Genomic DNA, 16401 nt, shown 5'->3' with positions numbered 1-16401 from the left:
TATATGAATCACTGGAAGAGGCAACAAGAGCTGGACATGAGGCTAAAGGGAAATTTAAAATAAATTAATAAAAAGAGGCCAAAGAATGGGTTTAACTAATAAAGAATCTTCCTTTTATTCAAATCTTTCTTAGTGTCAACAATTTGCTTTACACTAACAATATATTTATAATATTTAGCCATCTAAACTTGTGTGTTCTGACTCACAGGTATATGCCTAAGGAAAATCAGAGACAGTGAAATAGATACCTTCAAAGCAAGCACTGTGGTATCAATGTTTCTGAATGAGGCATACGTCCACTGAGAAGAGGAGAAAACACTAGCAAACATGACTATGCAGCACCGTAAATGCACAAGAGGATATATTCAGTGACAGCCTTCATTCTGGCATTCTCTAGTTTCTGACTACCTGAGTCCAGAACTTAGTAACACTTAATAGCACATTCATGGGAGAGGGGACACTCACATCTTCTCGTTACCTAAAAATTCCAGTAACTCAGGACTCGTTGCTAGATCCTCATCTTTTGAGATAAATTTCATGATATCATTGAACATAGCTCTTCGTTCACAGATGTCAGATTCCCCCACGAAGAGAACTTTTCTAGGCAAGAGTGGAAGAGAAGCCTGTGGATATCGTGCTGACAGTTTCTGGTAGAGCTCCTCTATCTCGCTGTACTTCTTGGAGACCTGCAATGAAACATGCTGTCCGGGTAAGTTTCTTTACAGGGGAGACATAAGCAGCAAAGCAGCAGTTTAAGCACAGTGAAACATTAACCCTGGAAACTGAAGTGGAAAAACATGTATTACCAAGGAGCTTTACATGTAGTCTAGTAAAAGCTTGTTATCTACACAGTGAATCCCCAAGCATTGCTGCTGGTCTTCTAATTCTGTTATTAAAATCCACTCCCTAATGGAATTGAAATTCATTGCCAGATACCCAGCGTCCATTTGTCTGACTCATCAACTAATGAAATACTGGGAAGGTCACTGCTCCAGATACTCTCCTCTGACAGCAAATATCCTCACCCACTAAAAATGAACCGTACCATGCTCAGCCCTGAGAGAGGGAAAAGAAGCCCGTCCAGGTACATATCTGATGGAGAAGGCAGCCTCAATCTTTGCGCCATTGGGCCAGAAGACCCATTTCTCAGCCTTGGTGGGCTTCAGTGCCCTTCTGACTATTAAGACCTAAAAAACTGGCAGGTTTGCTGCCCTGCAGAGCACCTAAGGACAGAAACCGAAGGGCAAAGTCCTCAGCTGCCCCCTGACTATTCTGTTTATCCATGAGAAAATAAAAACCAACAACTTGGCCATGGTCTACAGGTTCTCATACAGGGAGAAGATGCCAACAGTAAATGGAGTCATTCCTTCTGCAGACAAAGACAGGAAGCCTGAGGAAAATTAAGGTCCGAGATATTAAAAGGAAAGCAATAACCATGGGAATGCTGGTTAGAAATGGTGTGACTTTTATGCCACGTTAAGGTTTGAATTCAGTACCTTAAAAAGCCAACAGACAAAACCCATATGCAAACAAAACACTATCTCTAAGTGACATTACAGGGACAATGGAGAGTGACTGTCATGCTCTGTCACTCTGGTATTATACAGACAACATATTCGTCATGGCCCTCCATGGCCCCATTAATACGTGTCAATGAATACAGAGTTAGATTAAAAAAAGATCCAAAAACCTAGTGCTAGTGGAATATGTATGGCACAGATCCTCTACTAGGGTCCAGCTCTTATCCTCCTGTAACACGTCAGTGAACTCTTGTGGAGTGAAACCTAATTAATACTGCAACAAAAACAATGGAGACACTCGAGCACCGCATCTTGGGATGGAAGAAGGCAAAGTTCTTCCACCAGCACAACGATAAAAGAAAGTCAACCCAAGAAAGCACACAGAAGTAGAAGGGGAACAAGTTAAAGATTAACCTAGAATCCAGAAATTGCATCTATACTAGCAAACTAAACAGTATCAGGGCACGTTCCCAGGTACTGGAACCTGAGAGTGTCTATTAGGAACCTTATAGTGTCTACTGGAACCTGATAACGTCTGGCACAGTTTTCACTCTGGACAGCTAGCACTATCCCAGATAATTTTGCAGCCCAAGATTCAGCCTGGTACAGAGACCACACAGTAGCCCGTTTGGGTACCGATCCCCACTGCAGATGGTAAGAAAGTTTCATACTATGGATGCAGCCAGACTGTGCTAGCTGCCCTCCAGGCCAGAGAACAGGTCCTGACATTAACAGACACACCTCAACTAGTTTACTAAATTAGATGCAGGCATAAAGAGCAATAATCAACTTAGCTTTCATGCTTCCCTGCCTTTTGCAGTAATTATTAACCAAGCTAGCTGATTTGAAAAACATTTGCATTTCAGCTGTACAACGTTCACTACTGTTCACACCCATAGCGTCCAGTCACAAAAGGCAAGCAGCTCTGTAAGAAAGATGTGAGGCACAAACCCAAACCTGAGTCAACAGGGGAATGAAAAACATGAATTTTAGACTTGTGTCCTGTAAGTAGCACAGGTAAGTGTGAGCAACACTGTGCTCCATGTGCAGGATCTGACATGCAATTCAGCAGCCAAGCACTAAAGTGATGGCAATAAAGAGATGTTCCCAGAATAAGACAATCCTCCCTTTGAAAGATACCCCAAAAAGAGAGAGGAAAGCAATTCTGGAATTTCTGAATTTCTTTACATTTCTAGTTTGCTACGTACCAGTAGCAGTCTGAACAGTACGGTACCAGATCCCCTCCCAAAAATACTACGTTAGTACAAATGTAAGGGCAGTGAGGAGTTCACTGGTACTTTTTCAAAAGAATAAACAATATTACCCTCCACCCAGAAAAAAAAAAATCAAATCTGATTAGTGGAAAATGTTTAACAGTTTACTAATTTCAATAATAAATAACTAATTAATGTCTGAAAGCATTACAAGACAGGAGCCAATCAACAAGATTATGCCAAAACAGCTTTAAAATACTCAAAAAGTAACACTGAACTGAGACATACAAACTTATTTCTTTCCCCACTTAATTTTCATTCCTCTTCTATCAAACTGTAAATTATTCATAAATCTCAATTTAGGTTCAATGGTGTAATTAGACATAAAGTAAACGCACACCCTCGCATCCTATCGCTAATTGAGCCTTTGTGAATCTGCGTGGGCTTTGAACACCACCACCAACCACAACACGCAACACAGCATACAAAATGTGATGACACTATATCCAAAGCATACTAATATGCTACCCAAAAGCCTGCAGCACACCACGCGAGCTGATTTCCAACAGTGTCAGGATGCCCTCTGCTGGGATAACCTACCACACAGGCAAGATGTTAAACCTCCAGCCCAAACCTTTCCTCACTTACCTAAGACGTAAGCTGGCCCCAGCAAGCCCTGCCGGCTGCTGTCCCTCTACCTCAAACCCTGGCTGCCACTGGCTCCTCTTTGTCTTTGCTCATCCTTACCTTGGTTTTGGTGCTGGAAACGCAGCAATAAGACTGGCTGAATCCAACAACCTCAGACTGACGCATTTAGAATCACAGAATAGCTTGGGTCGGATGACCTTTAAAGATCATCTAGTTCCAACCCCCCTACCACGGGCAGGGACATCTTTCACTAGACCAGGTTGCTCAAAGCTCCATCCAACCTGACCTTCAACGCTTCCAGGGCTGGGGCATCCACACCCTCTCTGGGCAACCTGGGCCAGTGTCTCACCACCCTCATTGTAAAAATTTTCTTCTTTATGTCTGATCTAAATTTACCTTCTTTCGGTTTAAAATTGTTGCCCCTTGTCCTGTCACTAAAGGCCCTAGTAAAAAGTCTTTCTTCATCTTTCTTATAGGCCCCCTTTTATATATTGAAAAGCTGCAATAAAATCTCCCCGGAGCCTTCTCTTCTCCAGGCTGAACAGCCCCAACTCTCTCAGCCTGTCCTCATAGGAGAGGTGCTCCAGCCCTCAGATCATCTTTGTGGCTCTCCTCTGGACCTGCTGCAACAGCGCCATGTCCTTCTTATGTTGGGGGCCCTGGAGCTGGACGCAGGACTCCAGGTGGGGTCTCACCAGTGCAGAGTAGAGGGGCAGAATCCCCTCCCTCACCCTGCCGGCCACGCTGCTGGGGATGCAGCCCAGGATGTGGTTGGCTTTCTGGGCTGCGAGTGCACATGTGGCTCTCCTTGTTTCATATCAGCAGCACAGAGGCACTGTGGGGACCTTACACAGCGCTGGCCAGGTCTCACAGAGTGTATTTTCTCAGGCCAAGTCCCATGCGTCACCCAGAGCATTCTCACACCTTTCCAGTCAGGAAGCACTGTTCTGCTGTGACAATTGTGGACCCTTTCAATTTGACGTCCTCTGAAAATTTTCCAGGAGAAAGGCGTATCAGCATGTAACAAAATTAAATCTTGCTTTTCCTGGTTACCACTCACAAACCTTTGAAAAGAGCTGATGGATTCTATGGCCCAAAATTTCAGGATAAAAAACACATGCTGCTTTAAAAGCCATTTTATCATTCCTGTTAAGCAAACAAAGACCCATTTGATTAATATTCAAATATTTTTCTTATGCTGCCTATAATTCCACTAGGTCTTGATCCTGCAATTATCCTCTCCCCCTCCACGCCTCTAACTCAACTCCATGAATACTGGAGCTAAACCCCCACCACCTGTAAGTCAGCCTGAGTGCACGCACTTCAAGGAGTTCTGTCAAATCACAATATCAAAGGCTCAATCTACTTCACTTCAAAAGAGTTAATCATGCAAATACAGCAAAGCATGTAAATATTTGCCAGGTCGAGACCCTATTTGCCTGTAACAATTAACATCCAACATAAAACTAAGAGACAGGGATGGGTTTGAATATTTTTTGCACCGGGAACAAATAAGTAAGTTGAATATGATCAAATATAGCTAGAAGGTTAAGAAAACCACTGGGAAGTTCAAAGTGAAAGCCTGAAGTTTGCTGCTAATCCCTCAAATCTCATGCATGTGCCTTGCCCCCATCTTCAGGAGAACCTCGTGCATGAAAATACACACACGAGAATGCCTGGAGGATACGAGTCTGGGACTCTCAGATGTGCGTAGGAAAATTTGATCCCACTCAGTACTAATGGGATTTCATGCCTCCTTTCCTTAGGCTCTTTTTAATGCCCCATTTCTGGCCTCAAACTTGTCTTCATATGCTTCATATTACTGCAAGGATTTCAAGGAAATGGAGGCCTTGGATAGAGCAAACTCAAGCCCTTTGGCCAGCCAATGCACACTAGTGAAGAGCACTCTTGATTTTGTAGTATTACATGAAACACTCATGGCTACTGTAACTTTCTTTTTCCAAAGCCGACTTCTTAACAGTCACAAAACGGAGGGTCAGCAGCCTTGTCCCTTACATAACCACCAGCTCTGGATTCAGGACTCAAAAGCATCCCTTCTCATAGCCAGCACAAACCAAGCTTTCACTTAGAGACTCCCAATTCAAGCCATACCAGAATTAATGTTACTTGGTGACCTCGTGGGTATGCATTATGGTAGATTTTAATTACATGACCACATGCTGTTCTCCCCACCTGTTTTAGCCAGCAGAAGAGCAAGCACTCTAACATTTCTTTGTAATCAACATGAATTCTTAAGGGTTCCTGAACCTGTTGCTACACTAAGCAGGGATCCCCCCCCCCATCACACATCACAGAGGTTATAATGTGAAGGAATTTATCTTCACGACACACCTGTATGGTCAGGAAATAGCAACTCCAACGCACAGATTTTGAGGCCCACAGAAAGAAGGCTAACGTATGCAAACAGGTAATGATGAAAACATAGATGAATGCACACCCACGTACTTACACTCCCTCATTTTATGAGGATGACAGTTCTATAGTAAATTCCTCCAAAAAATGTGCTGTGCCTGTCAAACACCAGTAGTTATTTGTTCAGCTTTGAAAAAGAATGAACTTGAGTAACAACAGTAACTTGTAAAAAAGAAGCAATTAAACTGGGCACAGATAGAAAGAGAAGGCACTATAGGCTGCATGGATTTTTGATAAGGCTGGGAAGAGAGAAGTTAATTGCCAAAACAGGTAAGGCGTGGCTAGAAGAAATGCATTTGACATACACAAAGCCTTTTCTTCTTCTTACAGAAAATTGCAGATCTACAGGCAATAATTAAATATCACCTTTGCAGCAGTACCTCTGATGCAGTACCAAAGATAAAACCAATTTCACTCTTTCAACAGGGCAAAAATATTCTGACCTTTGAAAGAAACGCAGCTGAGTTTTCCTTCAATTACCAAATACAACCTCAAAGTTAAGCAGTTCTACAACCCATTTGCCCTATTTTACAAATGGCTTTTTTTAATTAAAAAATCTCTCCAGTTTCTAAGAACTTAGATCTGAAAGTCATCACAGAAGCTAATTTCTCCTTCTGGTAATGCTTCACAAACATTTCCGTTAGAAAGGCTGTGATACTGATTTTGCATAGTCCCATTAAGGCTGGAGAACAGGGACCTCTGGATTGTTTAGACCCACAGTAAAGGCTAGTAACTCCACAGGTCAGATCTGAAATCTCTTTTTGATGTTCATCTGGTTTTGGTCAGAGGCCCTTAACATATCTCAATCCAGTGTGCTTTAAATCTCAGCCCAGAGATCACAACTAGTTTAGAGGATGCTTCTGTCCTCCTCACCATCTTTTTCCAGGGGATACAGAGAAGCCATTTGAACTCAATCACATTGTTCTCTGCAGCTGCTCATAGCACAGAAAGCCAGTTTCGCTGCTGCCACCTAGGGCACAAGAGTGTGGAGGGCAGCAACTTCAACTGGAAGCAGGTGGAATAACAGCTAATAGTTTATTTCGGTAATATTTCAGGGAGAGAAAGAGGAGGAGGAGGAAAAAGGAAAGACAAAGGGTCTCCAAACACAGACCTGGCTCCTGAGGTAGCCAAAACTGGATTAACATATCCAGAGCCAAAGAAAACCCTACCGTGCCTACCCGTCTTCTCTAACCTACCTGTCATCTCAGCACTGTGACACTGGCACCTTCCTCCAGCCTCTCAGATTTTATAATTTCAACAATAGCAAATATAAGTTCCCCTCTCCCATCCTACTCGCATACTTGGGAAGGCAGAAAAGGCACACAGGTGTTTCTTCTTCCTCCTTCAGATATCTCATCTCACTCCCCCCTGCTATACAAATTTGATGTGTGTGACCTGCTGTCCAATGTAACCTAATTCTCTGCTGTTCTCTAGTGGCCTGGTCCTCTCACACTTCACCTGCAAACTCTCTGGGGGAGGCTCACAGTTCTTGTTTGTGCTGGTACAACATCCAGCAGAACAGGGCACTACACAGACACTACGGGTGCAACTCACCTCATCTGGCAGCCACACAGTTGGGATTTGCCTCCAGGTTAAGAAAAGTGCCTCAGGAGGTGTCTCAGCTCTCATGACAGCCAGGTACAGTCACTACATTTTGGCAAGACGTGACTGAAACTCAACTTACTTGAACACAGGCAGCTAGTGGTACCTCAGATGGCATACAGTATCTCACCTTGCTCTGTTCCGGGATGGTCCCAATGCCTTGATGTCCTGTGTCACATCTGCCAGCCCTATGCAGACATCTAGGATAACTTAGGGTTTCTCAAATGGTACCAGCCATGTACCTTAAGCAAAGTGGATTCCCCCATGCTATAGATGCTCAGCTACATTCTTCTCAACAGTACTGCACTGACTGGGATGGGAGCTTAGAAATCTGCAGCAAATGCAGACATCTAATCATAGAGAGCAGATTGTTCTGCTTCAAGACAGGCATCTCATGCCATCTGAGATGCTTTGGGGTATCCAAAGGGCTTGTGTGGGGCAGACAAATATCACACAGGACCTATGAGAGACCCAGCACCTTCTGAAGGCTAGGTGGAAAATCCCAGGGCACCTCTGCTGGTATAGACTGAGTTGTGTGCAACTCAACCGAGCCTTAAACATTTTAGCCTGGAGCTGAAGCCCCCCACCCCAGCTGTCTAAAATGTAGAATGCTTTCCCTTTACGGTCAAAGAAGAGAGGTATTTCCAGAGGATGAGTCATCTCATTCCCCTTCTCCCTATTGACCATAAAAGCAGGGACAGACTCAGATTAAAATATCCAATTTGCAGAGAGATAAGTTACGACAGGTGAATCCCTCTGCTCCTTCCAGTAACACATACAGAAAGGACTCATTGGAATGAATCGATGCAAAGCATCCATCCTCCAACCTCTCAGCTCATGGTTTTAAATTACTCTCACACATCAAACTATATAATATATCAGACTTAGTCAGCTGAAAAAAAATGTATCTGATGAGATAAATGTTATTCCCGTCAGACTACACCAGTTTTCTTCTTCATGAAGAACGAAATGTCAGGAGGTCTGACCAGGAAAGAAATCAGAAAGGTTCATTTCACTTGAGAAGAGCAACTAAGTGCTGAAAATCCTCCTAGAGAGAGCAGACATGGGAACAGACAATCTCAGCAAGCAGGGGGTACACAGTAAGAAGTCTGTTTCTCCTCTTTATACACAAGCTGATTTTATCACTTTTTCTTAAGTGAAGCAAAATGTTAGATGACAACAGCCCAATTTAACACCTTGGGTTTAGTCAGGTCCTTTCTTGCACAGAGCTGCATGGAAATATTACATAATATAAGCAGGCATTGATGCAGAAAAAAAGTGATTTCACATCCCCTTCTCTTATCTGCCCATGTCTGGCCCTTCCCATCTACAAGGAGGGCCAGAAAAAGGATCCGGGGAACTACAGACCTGTCAGTCTGACCTCAGTGCCAGAGAAGCTTATGGAGCCGATCATCTCGAGTGCCATTACATACTATGTAGAGGACAATCAGATGATCAGGCCCAGTCAACGCAGGTTCATGAAGGGCAGGTTCTGCTTAACAAACCTGATCTCCTTCTATGACAACATGACCCGCTTGGTAGACAAAGGAAAGGCTGTGGATGTTATTTACCAGGATTTCAGTAAAGCCTTCGATTCTGTTCCCCACAGCATTCTCGTAGAGAAACTGGTTACCCAAGGCTTGGACAGGCGTACACTCTGCTGGATCAAACATTGGCTGGATGGCTGGGCCCAGAGAGTGGTGGCGAATGGAGTTAAATCCAGTTGGCAGCCAGTCACAAGTGGTGTTCCACAGGGCTCAGTGTTGGGGCCACTCCTGTTTAATATCTTTATTAATGATCTCGACAAGGATATTGAGAGCACCCTCAGTAAGTTTGCAGATGACACCAAGTTAGGTGGGAGTATTGATCTGCTTGAGGGTAGGAGGGCTCTTCAGAGGGACCTCGGTAGGTTGGATCGATGGGCTGAGGCCAATAGTATGAGCTTCAACAAGGCCAAGTGCCAAGTCCTGCACTTGGGTCACAACAACCTCATGCAATGCTACAGGCTTGGGGAGGAGTGGCTGTAAAGCTGCCTGGGGGAAAAGGACCTGGGGGTGTTGGTCAACAGCCGGCTGAATGTGAGCCAGCAGTGCGCCCAGGTGGCCAAGAAGGCCAACAGCATCCTGGCCTGCATCAGGGATAGTGTAGCCAGCAGGGCCAGAGAAGTGATTGTCCCACTGTACTCGGCACTGGTGAGACCGCGCCTTGAGTACTGTGTTCAGCTTTGGGTGCCACAGTATAAGAAGGCCATTGAGGTGCTGGAGAGGGTCCGGACAACGAAGCTGGTGAAGGGTCTTGAGAATAAGTCTTATGAGGAGCGGCTGAGGGACTTGGGGTTGTTTAGCCTGGAGAAAAGGAGGCTGAGGGGAGACGTTATTGCTCTCTACAACTACCTGAAAGGAGGTTGTAGAGAGGTGGGCATTGGTCTCTTCTCACAAGTTACAATGGTGAGGACAAGAGAAAATAGTATCAAGTTGTGCCGGGGGAGGTTTAGGTTAGACATTAGGAAAAACTTCCACACTGAAAGGGTTATCAAAGATTGGAACAGGCTGACCAGGGAAGTAGTTGAATCACCATCCTTAGATGTATTTAAAGGCCATCCAGATATGGTGCTCAAGGACGTGGTTTAGAAGTGGGCCTGGTAGAGTTAGATAACGGTTGGACTTGATGATTGTAAAGGTCTTTTCCAGCCATAACGATTCTATGATTCCCCTGTCCGAAAACAAACTTTAATGGGGCTGCGCAACTCAGAGGCTCAAGAAACAAGTGTAAATTAGTACTAAATAACAAACACTCAAATACCCATTTTCAGCCAGGACCTTCCTCAGCTGATGTTACAGAACAGCCACATGACACTGATACACAGAAGGAAACACTGCAGGACCAACAACAAGCAGTCAGGGACAAGGAGGGAGAACAGAACAGACTCTTATGCCACCGTTGCTGCTTTTACCATTAAGTTATATACAGCATAAGGAGTGCAATAAATGTATAAGATCTCCTCACCAGGCACCTCTTCACAACATTGACAGATGGGTCTTTATCTGCAAATCAGACTGTGTAAATATCCGTTTATCAGCTATCTTCTATGGAGTGTGATTTACACTACAGCTAATGGTCTACCAGGCAAGCACGCACTCACATTACTGACACTACAGTTATCCCCCAAACATCTGAAAGTGTTCACAGCATGCAACAGGGTGCTTCCCCTCAGAGTCCCTTTATAGTCAACAGACAGAGAAACGCACTTCTTGGGAGTGGTTCAGCACAGAGCTAAAGCATATCAAATTAGATGTACCATAAATGCCCCCTTTTCCATCAACTCAATAGATAGTCCCAGGTGAGACAGCTCAAGTGGACGTGCACATGCTACAGATGACTTGAAACAGGTGACATGAATCTTGTGCTATTTTCAAAACTTTACTCTGCAGGTATCAGGAAAGCAACCAATCCAACTCAATAATGTTTTATACAGACACTTCCTTCTAAAACTCTCTTACTAAGGATTTTAAAAACCATGTCAAGGATAATAGATCAAGGCTAACAGGTCAAGGCTAACCTACTGCAATGTTAATTCCTATTATTGTCCCACATGATTGCTTCTCCATTCAAGAAAAGTATTACATATTTATTTCATGTTTATATACCAAGTCCCAGTGCAGATACATATATCAGAGAAACTAATTTTGCAGCAGGACTTATAAAAATCTTAACTGGTTTCTATTTGTTGACCCATAATGCAAAATGCCTTAAAGGCAACAACAAACGGTCATTGTTGCTTTGAGCTCCTGGAATAAAAAGTTCAATTAATTTATGTATAATACTTCTATTGCAGAAATGGTACAGACTGTGTCATCCTACCAAGGACCTTGACCCAGAGAGGCTGTGACGACAAAGTATCTGCTCCATCAGGACCAAAATAATCAAAGCTGATTAAGAAAGCAATCACTAACACAGCACTGATTAAACTTTACCATAAATTGAACTACATCTTCAGGCTTGTGCTTTGCTGATTTGAAGGCAGCCAGTCGGGTAACAACGACAATGTGATACTCTACGTGGCCAGACATCATCTTCCCACGGATTTCCTGGTATTCCGGCACTGACAAATCCAGCCCCGTGTGCGTATTCTGAATTTGCCTAGGGAAGAAAATACATGCAAAGTTCAGGCATTGGTACAAAGACTTTTAAATGACCCTTTCCAAGGATCCAGTTCAAAGCTCAAGAAAAGTCAGTGCAAAGACTCCCATTTCAACGGGACATCAGACAGACCTGACTCCAAGGCTGTTCCTACTCTGCAACAATACAAATTTGGAAGTGGCCTGCTTCCTATAATCTATCCCAAAGCATCTGCCACTGCAGACAAAATGCCAGGAACATAGCATTTCCGGGAACAGAAGTTGGGGATTCATTCAGAACAGGACTTCAGATCCCATGAGCTCTCATCATGGCTTGTTTTGAAGCAAAGGTCTGTTCACTACAATTCATGCCAAGCCCTATCCACCTCTCCTTTGTCTTAGGACATCCCCAGGAATGGCAGAGACAATAGCTGAAAGGCCACGAAAAGAAGAAGGAGCTTGCTGGAGCGCAGGGACAATGTAAGGTTTGTTAAGAGCCAACCAGGGAACTAGATTAAAGTCTGAAATACAAAGAGAAGTTGCTGGAGCGACTGCTGGGCAAACCATGCAGTTTCCATCTGTGGAGGTCCCTGAGGAAAATTAGACAAAAACCTATCAGGACTGACCAAGTTAAAGGAGTGCATCATCTCTTTGAGCTGCCTTCTGGTCTTGACTGTCTGACTGACAGTCTTGTTGCCAAATAGCAGAAAGGGTACACTGTCTAAAGTATCTCAGTTTTCCCACAAAAAATCCCACTGGAAACAAAACCACCTGCCCTTTCATAACCAGATAAAGTAGACAAAGAATCACAGTGTTAACCCCTGAGAGCTGCCAACAGTCAGAAGCACCCATGGCTCCTCTTGGAGGAAAACCGCAACAAGGGAGCTGCTGCTGCAGTTTACTCAATGCATTTTCTTCTCCTCCTTCAGATCCACTGAACTGTGGCATCACCTTCCCGCTGGATTCCCACCCAAGGAATTATTCATGACATTTTTGCAAGAGGAATGCCAGGATCGTATTATAGTGCTCATACATCAAGTGTAAGACCAAGCAGCTGCAGTTGGGGCACAAGAGAATGGTTCGTTGAACCGAATAAACAGTCTGTTTCAATAGGCTTTAAAGCAAAACTGCTCAGAGATCCTCTCCCCAAAGTTACTCCCGTGCCAAGCCACAGCACGCTCACTACTGCTGTCGCTGGAACCACACTCTGCCAGAATCAGAAAGTTTATTATCCAGAGCATCAAATACTCTCTGAACATATCTCCAAGCGTGTCCTTCCTATGGGTGAGTGACTGTTTTTCAGTGAAATCAGAAGGGACTGTTTAAAATTAACCAATTTTCTTTTCATTAAACATTTTTTCTGCTTTTTTTTTTTTTTTTTTTTAACCTTAGCTGTATGGGGAATGTCAAGTCCCATCTTCTCTGGACTTCCTGTGGATTGCAGAGATGTCTTTTGGAATTTTTGCCTTTTTCTTTAGGAAGTTTAGATTCATTAACACAGGTGCCCTTCATCTAAGGATAAATGAGGTATACAAACTTAAAGTACACTTTAAAGAGGTTTAAACAATCTAGTTTCAAACAAAGTTTCAAAAGACTCCTCTTATCATGTCAAAACTTGACCAGTCCTTTTGAAACTTGAGTTTTCCCAAGAAGGCAACCTCTGAATCTCCAATGCAAAACTGAACATAAAACTTTTTAAAGAGAGTATTTTGAGAGTTCTGTATAAATCCAATAGCAACAAACAGGGACACAGGCCCAATTTTGCACCCAATCCTCTTTGCAACCCATGTTTAAAACATTTGGGCTTTAACAACAGCTCTACCTTTGCCAAGATTTTATACTAGGTACTTAAATGCCATTCTGTTTGCTCCGATTCTGTTCTCATTTTCTGCCAGCGAAGGACTTGACTTTACACTAAGACAAAATTTTGTTCTCAGGTACATGTTGTTGGGCTGTAAACACAGAATCAATAGTGCTTGTGTATAAATACTTAGGTACCCGGCTTTCACACAGCAGTCTGTCAGACCTGTAAGTAACAGTCATTATCTGCAGTGTTGTCTCCTTCGGTGACAGCCAAAATACTGACTCAAAGGACACCCACCAGTAAAATCAGCTGGATCTGGGGTTTTTAGAAATGCTGGAAACGCTCCCAAGATGTGAAGTCACTCAAAAGTTGTGACTGCAGCTATGACAGCAAAAAGGTCTGTCGAATGGTACTCTGGAGTGACTTATTTCTGTTAACACAGCTACAGACAGACTATAAGTGACAAGTTCACCTGCTTTTCACCTCTGATGGAAATAAAATGAAAAAACACCAGTACACCATCCTTTCTGAATGGCCTTATTTAGCTTAAAACACCAGGCACGTACAAATGTACTCAGATGACACAACAACAACTTCAGTCTAAGAGCTGCTGCATCAAAGAGTCCTAAAAATGTCATGAAGTTAAAAAGTATCTTGCCTACATCCAGGGGTTTTCTTTCAAATTTGTTAAAAGCCTCAGTTAAAGTGACTGTAATGGAAAGCAATTAGAAGGAGGGAGAGTATCTACATTTTTGTTTGTTTGCTTTAGGCCTCATGATCACTTTCATTATCATCTTTTATACGAAACCTAACACTATTTTCTCTTCCATAGCAACAGGATTGTGTGTTTTTTTAAATATAAAAATGATTCTAAAGGAACAGAAATCAGCAGGGAGGTTGAGACAGATACAGCATAATATCCAAAGCGCACACTAGTTCTCGGAATGCCTTAGTTTCAAAATAAGCAGCCCCCAGTGTTTTAATTCATTCCATACTGTTGTTGTTGTTATTCAAGCAGAAGCAGCACCTACAAATCCCAAGACAAAACATAGTGTCATTGCATTTTTCACACCAAACAAGTATTTTTACACTAGTAGCTTTTAAAAAGAAACAAAAGGACAAAGCTGGTTGTTTAAATTGGACATACAGGTTTACTGCTTCTACTCCTTACTTAAAACCAGCTTGTGTATCTACAAGTTACATTTTTGTCTACAATACAGATGATTCAGGGGAGACCTGGGCACACAGTTAACTTCCCTAACATGAACCATTCCGCCTGAATACAAGACCATTCATACCAGTAACACTGTATTTGCAGAATCAGGTCATGAAGGATCAGCACAGGACAGAGGAAAGGGAGACTATACAAAGGTCAGCTCAACACAGCAGTTTTCACAGTTCACGGAAGAGCCACAACTTTTCATTCCTGTCTTTTGATTTGCATATAAATCTTTGTATTTTAATTAATCTGCTTTCTGTGCTGAAAAGCGAAGACTGGAGAGAAGGGAATGTAGACACTGCAAGCAAAAAAGCAAAGTAAGGGATGTAAGTGCCGTGATCAGAGAAACTTTATTCTAGTGTCTGTGCAGCCAGGAGAGTGGACTCTGCACTTTCTGCCTCGATAAACTCAGCCCGATCAGCAGCAGCCAGCTCCAGCAACCTCTGCTCAAAGGGGACCAAACTGTGACGGCCCAGGTCATAGTAAAAGAAGAAAAAACTTGTACAACTGATTTATTCATTAAGTGAAGGCAAAATATCAGATACAAATTACCCAGCAAACATTTTTATTTCCGTGTATAATCTAACTACAAATATACAGATTAATTATTTATATTACCATAGCAACTAGGAATCCTATTCCCAAAACCTGTATGTATAAAGAGTGAAAAAGGTCACAACTATAGAGCTATCTTATCTCACAAGCTAGAAGATATATGCACTTGCTAAAGCCTTAATCCCAAACATACATACATATATCTAATTTTATCACTGACAGCATTCCAGTATCAGTGGGACGCTTTACAACTGGTAAAGTCTACTGACTGTAAAATAAATCCAGGTGTTCAGATTTCCATATCCAAAGCTAAACCTAACATAAAGTCAGTCCTATAAAACATGCAAGTTAAGTCAAATACGTTTGAAGGTTCAAGGCCGCTGCTCCAAAGGAAGTCAGGCCCTGATATAGCCAAATATTTAAGGATTAGAATCACGGCTTTGAAGTTAATGTGATTGAAATAGTTGTTACTTATGTCCTAGGAGGTAGATGTGTGAGACAAGAGCTTGCTGAATCAACATTTCTGTTTCTCATGTCACATCTGATAGGGAACTGCTTTCATGTGGTCTCAAATATCTCGTGGGGTTAAAAAAAAAGAAAAAAGAGAGAGATCTCTCTATCATTTCTCTATAGATTGTCACAAGCATTTTCTTGAGGCATGTCTCTGGAGGGTTCATTCACCACAACTAGGAAAACACAGGTTTTAAAAATTTAATGCAACTAAAAAACAAAGCGCCTCAGCACCCACCTAGGGTGCGGATTCAAGAAGGGGGGGGGAAACAGAATAAACTTATTTTGCCCACCCCGGCCTCACTTCAAGCCCAGCCAGGCTGCCCGCGGCCTGCTGGACAGGAGGGACAGGCCGCGGGGCACGGTGGCTTTTGGGGTCAGCCAAAACCACTGATGACACCGCGCCTCAAAGACGCCCGTCTATGCTTCAGGACGAATTTTAATTCCTTCTGACCCACCTCGAAAACACTGACAAGGAAAAGACATTTTGGGAGGGTGGGAGCACACGTTGCATCCCCAGAGGAGTCAACGTGGAGGGGAAAGGACCCTAAGTTACCACAGGAGGAAAAGACCCAAAGGCCAGCGTTACACAGGGCGGGACAGACAACACTGCTCTTCTCCCGGCTGCGAAATGCCAAAAAAACCTCGTGGAACCGCCATTTATCCGAAGCCTCCTGGGGGGCAAAACCACGCAGCGGACACCCGCCGACCGCCTCAGCCTCCCCTCAGCTCCCCCACCTCCCTCAGCGCCCGCCCCGGGGGCCCCGTGGGGCGCCGC

General features: G+C 43.4%; 1 protein-coding gene across 1 annotated transcript in view; it reads right to left on the bottom strand.

Moving 5' to 3' along the window:
* The window catches only part of HS1BP3 (HCLS1 binding protein 3), a 47667-nt gene extending 36114 nt beyond the window's left edge, over window positions 1-11553 (bottom strand). Inside the window, exons 1-2 of the mRNA XM_009885311.1 lie at window positions 11392-11553; window positions 479-686 (exon numbers count right to left, since the gene is read on the bottom strand). Of these exons, the coding sequence (XP_009883613.1) occupies window positions 479-686; window positions 11392-11490 (307 nt within the window). The 5' untranslated portion in view covers window positions 11491-11553. The remainder of the gene's footprint in view (window positions 1-478; window positions 687-11391) is intronic.
* Between the last annotated feature and the right edge of the window lie 4848 nt (window positions 11554-16401).

The sequence above is a fragment of the Charadrius vociferus genome, unplaced genomic scaffold (assembly GCF_000708025.1).
Source record: "Charadrius vociferus isolate BGI_N301 unplaced genomic scaffold, ASM70802v2 scaffold173, whole genome shotgun sequence".
NCBI classification, from domain to species: domain Eukaryota; kingdom Metazoa; phylum Chordata; class Aves; order Charadriiformes; family Charadriidae; genus Charadrius; species Charadrius vociferus.
This window is presented reverse-complemented; position numbering and strand designations above follow the sequence as displayed.